This window comes from Palaemon carinicauda, chromosome 5 (assembly GCF_036898095.1).
Source record: "Palaemon carinicauda isolate YSFRI2023 chromosome 5, ASM3689809v2, whole genome shotgun sequence".
Taxonomy (NCBI): Eukaryota; Metazoa; Arthropoda; class Malacostraca; order Decapoda; family Palaemonidae; genus Palaemon; species Palaemon carinicauda.
The window spans coordinates 127454701-127472578 of NC_090729.1; the positions used below are offsets into that span (position 1 = coordinate 127454701).

Below are 17878 nucleotides of genomic sequence, written 5' to 3' on the forward strand. Positions count from 1 at the left end.
CTGGTCAAGGTTGTTTAGCCTCTCTTCCGATGGGAAGACACTCACTAGTCGGGAGTCTAGAACCATCCCCAAGTACGTCATCCTGGTGGAGGGAGACAGGTGAGACTTCTCCAGGTTGATGGTGATACCCAGAACCTTGAACAATTGCATTAGCTCCGCGCCTTGTTCCTTCAAAACTGCCTCTGAGGAAGAAAGGAGTAACCAGTCATCCAGGTAGCGAATCAGACGAATTCCCCGTTCGTGAGCCCATACAGAGACAATTGTGAAGATTCTCATGATGATTTGGGGCGCTGTCGACAGGCCGAAGCAAAGAGTCTTGAATTGCAAGATCTGGGTATCCCACCTCACCCGAAGGTACTTTCTGCTGGAGGGGTGAATGGGGATCTGGAAATAGGCGTCCTTGAGATCTATGGTAATCATGAAGTCTCCCTCCCTCAAGGACTCCAGGACCGACTTCGGGGTGTCCATCTTGAAGCTGGTCTTGCACACAAACTTGTTGAGGGCTGACAGATCTATGAATGGTCTCCAACCCCCCATCGCTTTCTCCACTAGGAAGAGGCGGCTGAGGAAACCTGGGGCCCGGCTGCAGCCCTGTTTCCATTGCCCCTTTCGCTAACATAGTGGAGACCTCTTCTTGTAAGGTCTCCCTCTTCAAGGGGTCCTTGGGAGCTAACCACTCCGCCTGACTTGCTGGGATAAGGGGTGGAGGGTCTGCCAGGAACGGGAGCCTGTACCCCTCTTTTAACACTGTTACCGTCCAGGGTTCCGCTCCGTGATTTTTCCATGCTTGCCAAAATCGTTTGAGGCATCCCCCTACCTGAGGCTTGGGCAGGACTGGGGGGCCTCTCAACCTACCTCCTTCTGGAGGAGCGACCTGACCGGCCTCTCCTGGAAGCTGAGTGGGCTGTTCTATAGGAGGCTGGGGCTGTGGGATCGCCCCTGCGGGAGGGCTGCGAAGGGTGAGACCACAGGGAAGCCGGGGCTTCTCTCCTCACCTGGCTAGGAGGGGCCCGAGATGTCAACGGTCCATCAGGAGGAGGCCTTCTGTAAGTGGGCCTCCTCATGGTATGTGGTCTGGGAGTGTTCACTTCCTTCCGTTTCGACAGTTTCTCAACCACTTCCTCCGTCTGTTTCAAGGGAAAGAGTCTGTCACCCCATACAGAAAGGTTCCTCAAGGACCTCGCCTCCCTGTCCGGTATGCGCCTGGATAATTTATTTAAGATCGTGTCCCTTCGTCGTAGAACCCAATTGGCGGATAACACTAGGGACTGGAAGGTCAGGAACTTCAAGGCTCGTCCTCCGGAGCTGATAAGTTCCTTCAGCAGTGCTTGGTTGGACGGCACTGCAGCGTCAGGGGAAGCCTGGATGCCTACAAGTGTCGAGGCCCACCAGTCCAACCAAGAGGTGACGTTGATGAGATCTTTGGACATCTCCTCCTTCATCGTAGCCTCTGATGGAGAAAAACAGATAGGAGCCGAGGAAGCCCTGTCCTCCGAAGTTCCCTGACCTAAGACTTCCAAGGAGTCTTCCACTTTGCTGGCACTTTGTGGCTGTCCTTCCATCCAGTAGTACTTCCCCTGGGACTTCAGCCCCTGGAGTAACTTGGAGGACCCTTGACCCTTGGAACCTTCAGCGTTTCGTGCCACAATTTTGTCAATGTGAGCACGGCCAAGTCTCACATCTCTGGCTACAGGTAGGGCTAAGGAGGGCTTCTGTTGGACGGGCTCCTCCATTAGTCTATTAAGGCTAGACCGCCAGGCATCCTCGTCCGCAGGCAGTGGTTCCTCGATCCTGTGGTGATGGCGAATTAAACCAATGACCCTCCTATAAGCAGAGTCTTCCACTGGAGAGGTTTCAGTATCGCCGTCCGCGCCCTCCGTCCGTGGTTGAGGAACCGTACTGACGGAGGCCTTCGCACCAATCTGTGGTCTGAGAACGGGCATTGCGGAGGGCTCAAGCACCTCCTCCCTCCGTTTGCTTTTCTTCAAGGGGGAAGAGGCTTCCGTGGTTTTGCCCGACAGAGGAAGCCGTCCCTCCATATCGCTCGGCTGAGCTAACTCAACGAGGGTGCCCGTCCGAAAAGGCGACTCCCTCCGCTGGGCGGGAAGGGAAGCCCGTTTCGAGGTCTTATGCCTGTCGGAAGAGCTCCTTGGGTCCTTGTGAGGGTCAATTCTATGGCTGGTGGAGGCCCTTCTAGGAGGACTGTCTCCGGTAAGCCAACCCGCAGCGCTCGGGAGAGTAGTAAAGTCTGTGAGCTTACTGCGGGGAACGAGGACCCATTGCTCCTTCGGCGAAGGACTCCTCCTGGGTTTCTTCTTCGGGGACCTTGACCGCTTCCTCACATGCCGTGACCTAGAGCGGGACCTTGAGGGGGAGCGCCGTCTCCTGGATCTGTCCCTCCTCCGATGACAACGATGAGCCTACCTCCGAGGACTCTGATGACTCCTCGTAGCAACTCCGAGAGACGTGAACGTCTGCTTTCGCCATTTTCTGGATACCGGATGTCGAAGGCTGAAGGAAAACGTCGGGAACCGCCGATAGAGGGGCTGGGAGAGATATCGGAGGATCAACGTTCTGGAACCAGGACCCAAGGCCGTCCTCCCCCCTCAAGGGTGACCTACAGGGAGTTCTCGGGGGCGCCCATCCAAGGGGATCTTTTAATGGCGAATGTTCTTTTCCTGGGGCTCCTTCGGCTGCGGAGGCGCCTGAAACATAAATCCACGATGCTGGTGAAGATACAGGGACATCCTTATTCCACATAAGGTCGTCCGATGAGACGTGCCCCCCATGCACAAGGGCATCGTCCTGCGGACCCTCACTAATAAAACTATCAGGCCCCCCACTTGCCTGTAAAGGATCAGCAACCCCAGAATCTCGAAGACACGACTCCTGAGGAAGAACCATCGGCTTTTTCCCTGCAACGGACTTACCTTGTTCCTTACTCTGAGTAGGGGATGAAGAAGGGACCCTGTCAGACTTCTCTCCTGTAGAGGTCGCGGGCGAAGAAATGCTGGACTTCCTGGGCGAACGTTTAGACGATTTCTTCATCTTAGTCTCAAACTTCACCCACTGCACTTCAGTCCAAGACACACACTCTGGATATGTGTCCGAAGGAGAGCAAACTCTACCCCTGCATGAAGAGCAAAGGGAGTGCGGGTCCTCCTCAGGCTTAGATAAGAACGCACCACACGATTTTCCAGCCTTAGGCCCAGGACAACGGCGATGAGGCTCCATACCGCACTAGCACAAAACCGCAAGACACAGGAACGCAGCGGGAAAGGATAATAAGGGCAAGAGAACACTTTACAAACACAAGGGAAAGCACAAGGGAAAACAAGCTGACACGCTAGAGTACAAGGGAAAGAATAGCGGGCCACGTGGGAGACACGAGTCGGGGACACAAAGGGTCGCACTGAGACAAGGAGAGCGTTGAGATGATGTCACGACGCGCCCAGAGAACTTACTGAGGGTCGAGACCCAAGCTAACGCGCAACCTGGCTCGGGACTAGCCTCAGGGCACGTATCCTTCCGCCTGGGGTAGTCCTCACAGAAAACGGAAGTAGGGTAAACTACACAAAACTCTGGTCGGTTGAGAGGAGATTTCAGGTATCTCTTAAGAAAGTAGTTCGAGGTAAGTCTCTGTGTTGGAACAAACAATTGCACAGTAACAATGCCTGCAGAAAAAATGCAGTAATCACCACTACAGACTTGAGCATCTCCTTGCACATATTCAGTGGTGATTGTTATTTTCTTTCTTTACATCAGGGGAATTATACCATCTGCACAAATTCGTCAACCATCAATGTGGACCCTCTATAAGTGATTAGTTTGTAGTAGTGTAATTAACATGACTAGGCTATATAACTAAATTGATTTTAGAGATTTGAAAAGGCACACAAAATTTTTAATATCCATTTGCCATCCTCTATTCAAATTATCAATGTAACTGTGGTCTTAGACTTAAGATATGGAAGAGTGAAATGAAAAAATAAACTAAAATTGTAATGATATACCAGAATTTGGAACACCATATTTGACGTTATGCGGAAAATTCAATATTCTCCTCTCTTCCTGTATCAATGACAAAACAGATGTTATTAGAAGACGGCTAAGGGTAACTAATACAGTAATATTATTAATAATATTATCAACATTATTAATCTTAGACTACTATTAATAATAATAGTTATCAATATTATCTGGAATCAACCTCCAAATAAACTACAACATACTACGCTCTCTTACATCATTATAAATAATTCTAAATCTCTTAAGACAGTCAAATTGATTTAAGGTAATGGGTACGTAACAGACGGTACACTAAGAAATGACTGAACTTTAACTTCCTCTGTACCGCATGATATCTTCAAAATGGTTTGAAAGGAAGTACAGTATGCCCCTTTTTTACTACTCCCGAGGAAATTCAAAATATATACAAGGATTAGAGTTTGCTTCCTATATATAAAAAACTTTCATATTCTATCCATCAAATGATAGTCATGTACTGTAAGTATTTGCAGGACTACATAAACATATGTATCTAGTACTATTTCACCAGAAAACGTGGAAAAGATGTAATCATAAAATGGCTACCATTTGCACATTTACAAATGCACAGTTATGGTCACCATGTATCTGCATGATATAGAGTAGGAGTGGCACCTGAAAAATATGGCAACAAAAACCTGAGACAATAATTGCATTAGAAATAATAGCATGATAAAAGGTTGTACCTATTGAGCACTTCAGGTACCGAGAAAACAGCACCCAAAAATTTCAACTACAGTATTTCATATTTTTCATAAAATTGATGCTGGAAAGATTAGTTCCATTCCTATGATCCTCCCTTGATAGAAAATATTTTTAAGCTTAAATACTCCATCCCCAAAATCTGCCAGAAGAAAACTGTACCTGGGAAGAAAAAAGAAATAACAGAAAAAAAGAGTAAGTCATGCATATTACTTTGTAAAATTTTCTTCCAAGGATCAAGAGATTGTGAGGTCCTTGACTTCGTAGATCGGAACTTGTGTTTTCCTGGAACTTCAGGATCATCCTCATCCGAGTCACCGGGCTTAGCAGCAATGGCCTCTGCTTCTCTACCATTAACAATTCTGATACCCAACTCATCCTGCAATGACAAAAAGAGAAGGGGGTGAAGTACATAGCACAGGTTACCCTTTAAAAATAGTAAACCCTACACTAAGAATAGCCTCTAAATATTAACCATTCAAAAAATTAGATAAAGTGAAATTGCTAATGACATTTATGCCTCCTATATTTCCTGCAATCCTATAATAAAAGTTTCAACGTAAATTACTCAAATGGCATAAATTCACACGAAAAAAATCAGAAAATAGCAATTCTATAAATGTAGCTTTTCCTAGTTTCAAGGACCTTAGTCATTGGTTTCTGGTGAGAGTGGGGCTGAGACAGGGATGTGTGATGTCGCCGTGGTTGTTTAACTTGTATGTTGATGGAGTGGTGAGAGAGGTGAATGCTCGAATGCTTGGACGAGGATTAAAACTGGTAGACGAGAATGACCATGAATGGAAGGTAAATCGTTGTTGTTTGCGGATGATACTGTACAGGTTGCAAACACAGAAGAGAAGCTTGACCGACTGGTGACAGAATTCGGAAGGGTGTGTGAGAGAAGGAAGTTGAGAGTTAATGTGGGTAAGAGTAAGGTTATGAGATGTACGAGAAGGGAAGGTGGTGCAAGGTTGAATGTCTTGTTGAATAGAGAGTTACTTGAGGAGGTGGATCAGTTTAAGTACTTGGGGTCTGTTGTTGCAGCAAATGAGGGAAGGTGGTGCAAGGTTGAATGTCTTGTTGAATGGATAGTTACTTGAGGAGGTGGATCAGTTTAAGTACTTGGGGTCTGTTGTTGCAGCAAATGGTGGAGTGGAACCAGATGTACGTCAGAGAGTGAATGAAGGTTGCAAAGTGATGGGGGCAGTTAAGGGAGTAGTAAAAAATAGAGGGTTGGGCATGAATGTAAAGAGTTTTATATGAGAAAGTGATTGTACCAACTGTGATGTATGGATCGGAGTTGTGGGGAATGAAAGTGATGGAGAGACAGAAATTGAATGTGTTTGAGATGAAGTGTCTAAGGAGTATGGCTGGTGTATCTTGAGTAGATAGGGTTAGGAACGAAATGGTGAGAACGGGTGTAAGAAATGAGTTAGCAGCTACAGTGGATATGAATGTGTTGAGGTGGTTTGGCCATGTTGAGAGAATGGAAAATGGCTGTCTGCTGAAGAAGGTGATGAATGCAAGAGTTGATGGGAGAAGTACAAGAGGAAGGCCAAGGTTTGGCTGGATGGATGGAGTGAAGAAAGCTCTAGGTGATAGGAGGATAGAGGTGAGAGAGGCAAGAGAGCGTGCTAGAAATAGGAATGAATGGCGAGCGATTGTGACGCAGTTCCGGTAGGCCCTGCTGCTTCCTCCGGTGCCTTAGATGACCACGGAGGTAGCAGCAGTAGGGGATTCAGCATTATGAAGCTTCATCTGTGGTGAATAACAGGGGAGGTTGAGCTGTGGCACCCTAGCAGTACCAGCTGAACTCGGTTGAGTCCCTTGTCAGGCTGGGAGGAACGTAGAGAGTAGAGGTCCCCTTTTTGTTTTGTTTCATTTGTTGATGTTGGCTACCCCCCAAAATTGGGGGAAGTGCCTTGGTATATGTATGTATGTATGTATATAGTCTGAGTATTCCTTAGCACTGAACTAGTTGTTACAGGTAAGGGGATGGTGAAGTGCCTGCCCTATTCACGTAACCACCTTGAAAATCTGATGAAAGGGTCATAAAATTATGCCAATGATATTACAAGTTGGTATACAGCATATTCCACCATTTTCCCTCATCTAGGGAGGATGGAGGAGAAGTTCTCTTAGTTTCTAAAGAACAGAACTCAAAGGAGTAGTTTACCACCATCAAGTCAGTTCTGTTTCTTCCCCAAGACAGGGGCAGAAAGAATAGAGAAGAACCAGTCATCCCATCTCCATTCCAGACTTACCTTTATATGTATACAGGATGCTTACCATCCTAAATGGGATCTGAGTGTGCTACACCATTACTTCAGCAGCCACCAAAGACTAAACATATAGGGCTTGTGGGCACAGTACTTCGATTTGCTGACGATTTTTCAAAAAACAATTATTCAAAAGACAATTGTTCTAAAAACTTTTTTCGAAAGCTAATTATTCGAAAACAATTGTTTGAATGTGTAATTGTTCGAATTTACAATTGATCGAATGACAAGATATTCGAATAAGCAATTTTTCGAAATCAATATTGTTTGAATCCATGAGTTACAGCGACTGACTAGTTGAGCAAGAGTTAGAATTCATTATTTTTGCGGTTTATAAGCAAATGAGTAGTTTTATGAGAAATAACTCAATTGAATTGTTTGCCTTTTAAATACATTGATAAAAAACGAACCGTAAACAAATCCTGCTTTTGAAAATAAGCATTAATAATTCGAATGAGTAGTTAAATGAGAAACAATTCAATTGCATGGGTTTTTCTTAGGTACATATATAAAATAAAATTAAAACAAAAATTAACCCTAAACAAATCCTTCTTCGGAAAATAAAATTCTTACTGTTATTTTGGACAATTTCATATTTAGCAGAAATTTCATAAACCCTATAATGGCTGAGTTCGTTAAGAGTAAAAAAGGAAAGCCCATGTTAGTAGTGAACGGACATTTATTTGTTAAAGACAACCAAATACAAAATATATTGGAATTGCCATAAATTTTCTAATTACTGTACAGTGAGCCCTCGCTACTTCGCAGTTCGACCATCGCGGATTCACCACTTCGCGGATTTTTTTCATAACCCATGTATATACATATATCGCGGATTTTCCGGAAATTTCGAAAATACCGCGATGTGACCGATGGTGCGAGATTGGAGAAAGTAAGGAAAATTGAATCATGATTGATTTTCAATATAAATGAGACTTTGAGGAGCAACAAAGATATCATTTGTTAGAGAGAGAGAGAGAGAGAGAGAGAGGAGAGAGAGAGAGAGAGAGAGAGAGAGAGAGAGAGAGAGAGAGAGAGAGAGGTTTAAATGTAATACAAAAAAATTTGATAGGTTATAACACATTGGTGCTTATGTAATATCAACTGTATACTGTAGAGTGTAGACGGTTTGAATAAGTTAAGAAATTGTATAAACGATACTTTGTTAATGTATTCGTACACTCTCGAGCGGCAGCTAGATGTCAGCTGATCTAATCACGGCCAAAAGTAAAATAAAAAGAAGTCAACAAAACTCGATTTTTAAAACACACCCGAAATTTAAAAACAAAAGTACACGCTTTCTTAATGTGCAATTAACTATTTAAAGAGTAGCAATTTTCTAGAATAAGATGATGTTTCCCAAAAAATAGTGGTTTGCTGATGAAATCGGATGCCGTATTTTTAGCTATAATTGAAATGGATGTAGACTCGGCATAATTTTTTCGTTTCTTCATCTAAATGTAAGTATTGTATAACATGGAGAGGGAGAGGGAGAGAGAGAGAGAGAGAGAGAGAGAGAGAGAGAGAGAGAGAGAGAGAGAGAGAGAGAGAATGAATCAGTTGTTGTAATCAAATGGCGTGTTTTTGTTTCGTGAGAATTTCATCGCCACGACTATAACAACAACATACTGTACTGAACTTTACAGTATTATACAGACTACTGTAATATAATAAAGTAAAATATTTGTAATCTATTTTATATGAAATGGGGCTTTTTTTTTTAAATTTACATTTACGTATGTAAAACAACTCTCTCTCTCTCTCTCTCTCTCTCTCTCTCTCTCTCTCCTCTCTCTCTCTCTCTCTCTCTCTCTCTCTCTCTCTCTCTCGTAAATAGTTTTCCTGCTTTGCTACGTATGTATGATTTTATATAGATACGGTAAATAATATTTGTAATAACATATTTTATAAAAGCTTTTACTGTAATATCATTATTTATCACTTTCATCATGCGCGTTAAATGCCTTCGTTTGTTTACTGAGCGTACTTTATGATGCCGTCGTTTCAGGCGGCGTCATAAAGAAAAACATTTCATTTGGAAGTCCTAAGAAAAATTAAGTAAAACATTGGTAATAACAAAATCAACATACTGTACTGAATAATCAATATAATCGATGCAAAAACTAACCTATACACAGATGTGTAAATGGGTTTGTTTCTTCATTATGATCAGAGATAAACGTAAACAAAACACTGGTTGCCATTTTTTATCGTTCTTTTTGGCGTGTTTAGGAAACGCATGATATAAAGTCGCCTTTAATATTTGTGCCTGTTTTAGTTTAGGGTACTGTAGTACATGCATTAAGTGTTCTGTACATTAAAGGGTAGTTTGTTAACAGTACTACGTACAAGGGAAGGTTTTAAAAGTCTGAATATACATGTTAAATAAATAGGTAAATATGGTGTCACTACTTCGCGGATTTTCACCTATCGCGGTCGGGTCTGGAACCTATCTACCGCGATAAACGAGGGTTCACTAATGTAGTGCTATAATAGTAAAAGATGTTTCCATTTCTAAAGAACATAATCATTCAGGTGATACAGCTGAAAAAGAAGTGCGAAAATTTATGGAAAAAGTTAAAAGAGGACGGAAAAGGTACATGTGACAAACCTCATTTGACATAAATGTGCAAAGATATGTGAAAAAAAAACTTTAATAAATCTAAAATATTCGTTAATTAACGAATTACTCCTCTATGGTTGAGTAAAGTATGCTAAGGATTCGAATAACGTAAATTTCGAAAAATTGCTTATTCGAATATCTTGTAATTCGATCAATTGTAAATTCGAATAATTGGTTTTCGAAAAACAGTTTTTCGAACAATTGTCTTTCGAATAATTGTTTATTGAAAAATCGTCCGCATACGCAGTACTCCTGTAGAATAAAAGCCACAAAGATCGCCTGGTGCAGACAGAACCCAACATTCAACCCATAGCAGACTGCAAGAATTCTTTTGAAGGCAAAGGTAGTTCCTAGACCCTGACTTCGTGAGGTCCAGTGCTAGCTGGAACCTAGACTTTCTTAGCAGTTGGATCAAATACCAAAGTCATAAAGAGATTGTGTTCTAGACACCTCTTTCTCGGTTCTGCTTGCGATAAGAGAATTGCATTCACTCACGTCTGAGGTATCGAATTTTCTTCGGATAGCAGTGAGGTCATGCCCTGGCAAGGTGCGAGAGTGGGAGATTAAGGCAGAGAGAGCATGTCACTCACCTAACCTCTTCGCCAATTATAAAGCAGCAGAGACAGTCTTGCGAGTCAAAACCTTGACTGAGGCCTTCTCAAAGGCTCAGACGAGGTACCACCAAGTACAGTAATACAGTATTGTTAGAAGCAACTCCTGAGCACGAGGAACTCCTGTGATAAGGACAGATTTATCCTCTTCCATTGAAAGACTATACTCAACTCTATGCAGTAACCTTCATGGCATTACCAACAAGAGCTTCTCCAACATGGAAGAAGTGGAACTCCAGGATCTGATATAAAGATGATTTGACTCGAAAAGAATCCCTTCTATGATATCCATCATAGAGAATGGCCAGTTTTCCTTGGGAGAGAAAGGACCAAGGGAATTCCTTCGGGATCTCAAGGAGGCAGAACAGGAAATCATTCAGCATGAGGCCATCTGGAAGCCACTTGAAGCAACCTGAGTCTTGGCGTAATCCTACACGGTAGATTAGCCAATGGACCAAGGTTGAACGGAGAAAGGATGTAACCATCCAAGTGATCCCATAGGTGTTGGAAGGCAACTTTGAACACAGACCATGGGGGTTGGATCAAGGGGGGGATGAAGCGTGTAGGCTTCCTGTATAGCTGGATGGCAAACAGGAGGATCCCCGGACAACCCTCCAACCAGAAAACCTCTCCGTTACGCCGGAACATATGGACCACTCTGACCCTACAGCCTTCCCTTAGTGATCAAGTGCGCATACTAACCCATTCCTCTTGCCTGGAATGAGATTAACTGCCAACTCCCTGGCATAGAATGCTGTCCTGAAATGCATCTTCTTCGTCCGCTCGTAGTTAGATGTAAGCAAATATGGTGGTGCTGTGGCAGCAACTCACCAGATACCTATTCAACGTTCTTAGAAAGCTTACAGCACTACAAAGACTGCTAGTCCCAGGAGATTAAAGAGTAGATGCTGCTTCCGACCACACTGCTGAGACAACCCAGTCTCCTTGCTCAACGCATATAAGCACAGTTGCATCGGGTGGGACTCCCGTATGAGGGTTCCTCATTATATCAACCCAAGCATCTCATCCCACCAGCACAAGGAGGGATGGTGAACTCTGGAGACTAACCAGAGATAATTCAAACAGTACAGTACTTGAAGAGATCTCTAGTGAAGGTGCTCCCTTGAGGTACAAGCTTCTCCAGTGAGGAAAGGTGCCTTTAAAGAGTTTGCCACACCATGGTAGTTCTGTATGACAGAATATACCCCTTACCTCCTTAGGCTTCTGATGCAATTGTCTAACTGATCGAATCTCATTGTTACCAGTATGTTCAACTGCTTCAACCTCAGCTTGGATCAGAGACTCTACTTGTCCTCCATTATCACAATCCCCAGATCATGATGAAAGCAGAAAGGCAAACTTGATCCTATTGCTACTCCCAAACAAATGAAACCAGGATCACCCACTCGAAATATCTACAGTTGCACGTATCACTTGTAGTGGCCTCAAGTTACTACTCAGGTGATCATCTGAACGAACACCGGAGTAGTAGTACACAGTTTGAAGTCCAGAGACCTGAAGCGGTACATCAAACCAAAGCTGGAGAAGAGGGGTAATAATAATGGACTGATACACTGATTATAAAAGTATGCGCACTACTGATCAATTGAAAGTAAGATGTCTAACTCTTAATGGAATGCCTTGAATAATCCATTCAAACATCCTTCCTGCCTCTGTCAGCAAGGCCAGGATTTTCGGGGATGTTGGAAGAACGGATGAGCGCTCTTATCAGCAAAAGAGAGGAGGGGGGCAAAAGGCTGAAGAGGGTACTAAAAACCCATCCTGAAGGACTCATGCTACCCAAGGCTCAGTCCTATGCTTTTGCTGGGTTGCTACAGGCACGACAAGCAATCCTCCTACTCTCAGAAAAAAAATGGAGTGAACGCTGCAAAACGTAATCCACTTCTTCCCTTCTTCTACCACCCAACTACCTGGAAGAAATAGGTAGGGTAACTCAAAATAGCTTCATTCCCTCATTCCTTCCAGGAAGTTGTGGGCAATCCTGCCAGGGTCTACAAAAGGGCCGAAGGCCTTCCTTGCAAACATCGCACCAAAGAGTTCTGAAATGACAGACACATTTATGAGGTAACTTGTCTGGGAATGGGTGACTCCGACAGACCCAAGGATTGCTCAGGTCCTTGAGGGACACCTAAGGGATGCCCAATGACCGAGGCCTCACCCCCAAAGGATAGATCCCTCAAAAGCATGCACGGGCATCAGGGATTCACTGGTCCAAAATTCGTGCCTTAGGAGCTGACGAATTTTGAGTATCCTCTTCCTCAGGTTGTTCCGGCCTATTCCTCCCCAGGGTACCATTGTTTAACTCCGAGGACAAAACTGATCATGTTATCGGGGACTGAAGGTGACCGGGGAAGGCTGGCAACAGTGGGGAAAACATTCCTGGAACTAACACGGCAGACATGGAAGGTATACTCATACTCTTCTCTACTAAACAGAGCTGAGGGATGGACCACATCCCTATGCCTCACTGGGAGAAGATGCCTCTGCCACAATCCTGGTCTTCCAGCACGCACTCTCGTGCAATGAAGGTTTCGAATGGTGCCATCCTCTAAAAAAAAAAGCTCTACCAAAGTATTATGAGTTGAAAGAGGAACAGTAGTACAATGTCCCAATAGAAGGAGAGATGGAGAATGCCAAAGCTTCTTCATCAATCAAGGAGGAGGACATGTGTCCGTGGCAGTAACTTCTATCCAGTCCCCAGGGGGTCTGCAACACAGGGCTAACACCAGACTACCTGGCCCCCGGGGATATGAGCCATGGCCAAGGGGGCCAAAGCTTTGGTCCGCAACCAAACATCACGCCCTGGCCGCATGCGTAGGCTGACTATCCCACTTGGTTACTGAAGCAACCAGGGACCTGGACCTAAGCCCCGGGGGCTAAGGCACAGAGGTCACGGATCTGGCCCATGCAGTGACCCCGGGGAAGGCCAAAACACAAGACAGTACAAGTCGACCTGGCCACCTGGGTAAGCGGGAAACATGACCCACAGCCCAGAGGCTCAAAGCCGTAACACTGTATCATGGCCACCAGCCCCAAAACAAGGAGACGTCACACACGTCCCGCTTGGCTACCCGAGTAGTTTGGGATAGCTCTGTCCCTACGCAACAGACAAGGAGGTTGAAATGCGGGGTCACAATATCTGTCCCGCTTGATTACCAGGGCAGCTAGGGACCCCAAGTCTGGACCGAGTAACATGGAGGCTCAACTCCGTGACAGGTGTTCATGACCTTGGCCCTGTGTATTGGCTCTAGGGGACAAACACAGGGCCGTGGCTGCTCTCCCCATGGTCAAGATCCACTCTGGTGTGCCTGAAAGACCTAAGGAGGGCAAAGCCTTCCTTAGGTCACACTTGTCGGCTCGCTCTAGTTCCCACCTGTCGCTTAACTGCTCGTTAAATGATTCACGGTTGTCCAGATTCACGCTGGAAACTTACTCCAACCTAAAGGATGATGGTTTGTGTTTGCGTAAAAACAAATATGTAAAAAAAATATACTTTAAGAATATATCAAGTAAACCCCATGTCTTCCAGCAACGTACAGGAGATCCAGCTCAGTATGTAGCAATTACTATGAAAATTAGATCTAAAATATAATGGTGTAACTCACTCCCTGGTTTTAAAGAGAATGGAAAGAAATTCTCAGACCTTACTTTGGGATAGGTTCTCTATTGCCTCTAACCTGCATCCGATAAGAACCAGTAAATACACAGTTTGTGGTGCCTGTGGTTAAGAGGAGAAAAAGATGATGGGGAGAGACAAATGATTATAATCAGCTTCTCTTAGGTAACTTACTTCCAAGAATGATATTTAGAGAAGATACTTTCTTGTCCAAAGGGGCTTAAGTAGCTACTCATTATACCAAGCAGTCACCACAAGTCCTAAAGTGGTGTTCAGGAACTTGTGGGGGATATCTCTTATATAGAAAGAGGTTAAGGTGATCTTCCCTTTGTTGTAGGAAATTTCCTCTCGACCAAGAGTGTGTGCTGTTACTTGGAATAACTCAAATCAAGTTACCACTTGATAACCTTAAAAATTCATAAGGAAATAGTGTACCTGGAAACCTTCTGTCTAAAGCTTCTAACAAACCGACATTGGCACTTGCTCCTTCAAATGTCGAGTCCTGTTTAGAAAACACCACAAGAGCCACTTATCTCGATTGTCACTTTTGAAATTACTGTACAAAAGTGGGCTAGATAAGCTTTCAAATTTAAAATAAAAAATTGATAGGTTTTGAGCACTCCAAAAGCTCGGAAATGATCAACCATAAACACACATCCCATCCCTCTCAATCCCAGACTTGGTACAAGGGACCGTGAAGCATGCCAATGATAAAGCTAGCAAAGAGTGTCTAGAGGGTAAGGTCTCTCAAACCATTATTGAGGGGCTTTAAAGATGCATGAATGATAGCCTAAGAATGAGAAATACATCATGCTCCAGTGGGCAAGACTACTGTACTCAAAGACAGATGGCACACTTCCCTCAATATTAGTCTGCTATATACTTCCTATCTGCCAATGACATCTCCAGTATACCCTTAGAAATAAAGCCTTTCTTTTAGCAGATGTAGGATAGTCTTAAACCATAAAGTCAAAACAATTCCTCAAAAAGGTGGAAATTAAGCTTATGGAACAAATGAAACTGTGGGCTAGGAAGGAATGTTTTTCAGTGTTTTCATGAGATGAGCCAACACAACAAACCACTTGACCTATGACCAAAAAGGAAGTTGAATAAGGATTCTGGAACCTGTTGAACACTGGCCAAGACTGAAGAAATAACTACATTTTGTCATTGACAACAAAATTTGGCCCTCCCTTGAACTTATTTGCTGTCTAAGTGCTAGACATCTTTTGCATAGTACTATGTGAAAGCAAGCTTCTGGAAGGAGATACCGAATAGTCTCCAACCGTAAAGAGAAAATTAGATATGAAGGCTTATCATATCGGAATACCATCTTGGAAGATGGAACCTGTTCAGAAAAAAAAGAATGACAACTAAAGTCCAGCATGTTGAAGGGGTCTCTAGCAAGAGCAGAAAACTGTAGATGTCTTTCATTCGGCAATGTTTCGAGTATTGTTCTCCTGTCTGGTCTTCAACTTCTGACTTTTATTTTGGTTTTTTGGACAAAATTTTCAGGTCTTCAACTTCCGACTTTTAATTTAGTTTGTTGGACTAATAATTTCTGTCTTTTAAATTTCTTATCCCTGATTTGAACCTTAATCTTTAGTGCTTTCTTTCAGTTATTTCTTTGTTCCCGTTGCATCAGATTTTTCATAATTTTGACCATCCTTTGCACTCAGGTCTTCCCACACACTACATTCAGTAGGCATTAATAGGTATGCAGTTAATTCTAACATGTTTGCCTTTTCCACAATAAAGCTCAATACAGCCTGGTATTATAGAAGTCTTACTCCACAGGATTGCACTGATCTTCCTGATGTGGTAGTTGAATAGAGGGGACTTAAAAAGTTCAAAATTCTTGCAAATGCTTTTCTGCTGAACAGTTGAACATATACAGTATATCATTTCAGGATTTATACATGACTTATTTATTCAACATTGTTACTGATCTTGATATATTTCTATTTCTTTATTTCCTTTCTGTAGCATATTTTTTCAATTAGAGTTGTAGCTTGGCTATCATTAATAATAATAATAATAATAATAATAATAATAATAATAATAATAATAATAATAACAATATCAGTCACTGTTTATGACTTACAGCACACTTTCTTGACAACCATTGCATGAGAGCAATTTGGATAATCAGTTCAGTTTGAGAGAAAAGGGAGGGCATAAGTCTAGGAAGAGATGCTAATAACCATCCAAAAGAGCACCGACTACCCTATCATCCCCTCCTATTGCTACCACATTGCAAAATGGCATGACAAGCAACTCCCTATCATGGTAGCAGGAGAAGGATTGCTGCTTTCAGCAATATCATCCTTCTGCCACTTGTCTCAGGAATAATGAAAGAGTAGGGAAGACTCTTGATCCCTAGATGAAGATGAAGACTAAGGACCTAGTTTGGACTTTACAGGGGATGAAGCTTTGTTCACAACAAATGTAGTTAACAAAACTGGGCCAAAATGATTGGCCTGAACTTCCCGAAGAACTTTTGAAAAATATTCTACAGTGTATAATGGGGTCCTGAATGTTTGTGCTCGCTTTTTCTGCCACTGCCTCGGCTTACTCATCAAAAAGAGAGCAGAGGAATCCAGCAAAGTGCTAGGTCTCTTCAGGATTAGGATAGCTAAGGTTTGCAGACTCGAGCGAAGAAAAGGCAAGTGTTCTTCCTACCAACACCAAAACTTATTAAACTTTGCCTTGACCTCTTCAGAGCGAATGCCACAGATGTCTCCTCAAACCTTAGAGTAGTAACAGATTCAGCCAGTCTAGCCAACTATCTGTACAAGGCAAACAGAAGTGCGTGGTAACTATCCCAAAGGAAGAATTACCCAGTGGTGTGATCCTATACAGCCAAGAACAGTCTGAGTTGGTACCTCCAAACATGTTATTTTTATTAGTAAAATAAATTTTTGAATATACTTACCCGATAATCATGTAGCTGTCAACTCCGTTGCCCGACAGAATTCTATGGAGGGATACGCCAGCTATCACAATACTAGAAGGGGGTGTACTTACCAGCGCCACCTGTGGCCAGGTATTATAGTACTTCTTGTTGACACCTCCTCAATTTTTCCTCGGTCCACTGGTTCTCTATGGGGAGGAAGGGAGGGTCAATTAAATCATGATTATCGGGTAAGTATATTCAAAAATTTATTTTACTAATAAAAATAACATTTTTCAATATTAAACTTACCCGATAATCATGTAGCTGATTCACACCCAGGGGGGTGGGTGAAAACCAGTGTACAAGATTAAAGGATAGCTAAGTATCCCATATTTCATATAACAGTTATCTCAAATAACAATGAAATAATAAGTACCTGGTAAGGAAGTCGAATTGAACCGTTACTCTGCCTCTTTTTTAAGTTCGTCTTCCTTACTGAGCGCAGCGTTCCTCTTGGAGGCTGAATCAACCCAAAGGTGCTAAAGTATATAGGGCTGCAACCCCTACTAAAGGACCTCTACACAACCTCTAACCCAGGCGCTTCTCAAGAATGAATTGACCACCCGCCAAATCAAAAGGATGCGGAAGGCTTCTTAGCCTACCGTAACAACCATAAAAACAACAATACAAGCATTCAAGAGAAAGGTTAAAAAAGGTTATGGGATTAAGGGAATGTAGTGGCTGAGCCCTCACCTACTACTGCACTCGCTGCTACGAATGGTCCCAGGGTGTAGCAGTTCTCGTAAAGAGACTGGACATCTTTAAGATAAAATGATGCAAACACTGACTTGCTCCTCCAATAGGTTGCATCCATTATGCTCTGCAGAGAACGGTTTTTATTAAAGGCCATCGAAGTAGCTACGGCTCTTACTTCGTGGGTCCTTACCTTCAGCAATGCAAGGTCTTCCTCCTTTAAGTGAGAATGGGCTTCTCTAATCAGAAGCCTTATATAATACGAAACCCCATTCTTGGACATGGGCCTCGAAGGTTTCTTGATGGCACACCATAAGGCTTCTGACTGTC

The 17878-nt window shown here is 43.2% G+C and overlaps 1 protein-coding gene across 1 annotated transcript in view; it reads right to left on the bottom strand.

Moving 5' to 3' along the window:
• The window catches only part of LOC137641479 (PAX3- and PAX7-binding protein 1-like), a 165356-nt gene that overhangs the window by 119187 nt on the left and 28291 nt on the right, over positions 1-17878 (bottom strand). Inside the window, exon 3 of the mRNA XM_068374084.1 lies at positions 4963-5128. Coding sequence (XP_068230185.1) covers positions 4963-5128 — 166 coding nt within the window. The remainder of the gene's footprint in view (positions 1-4962; positions 5129-17878) is intronic.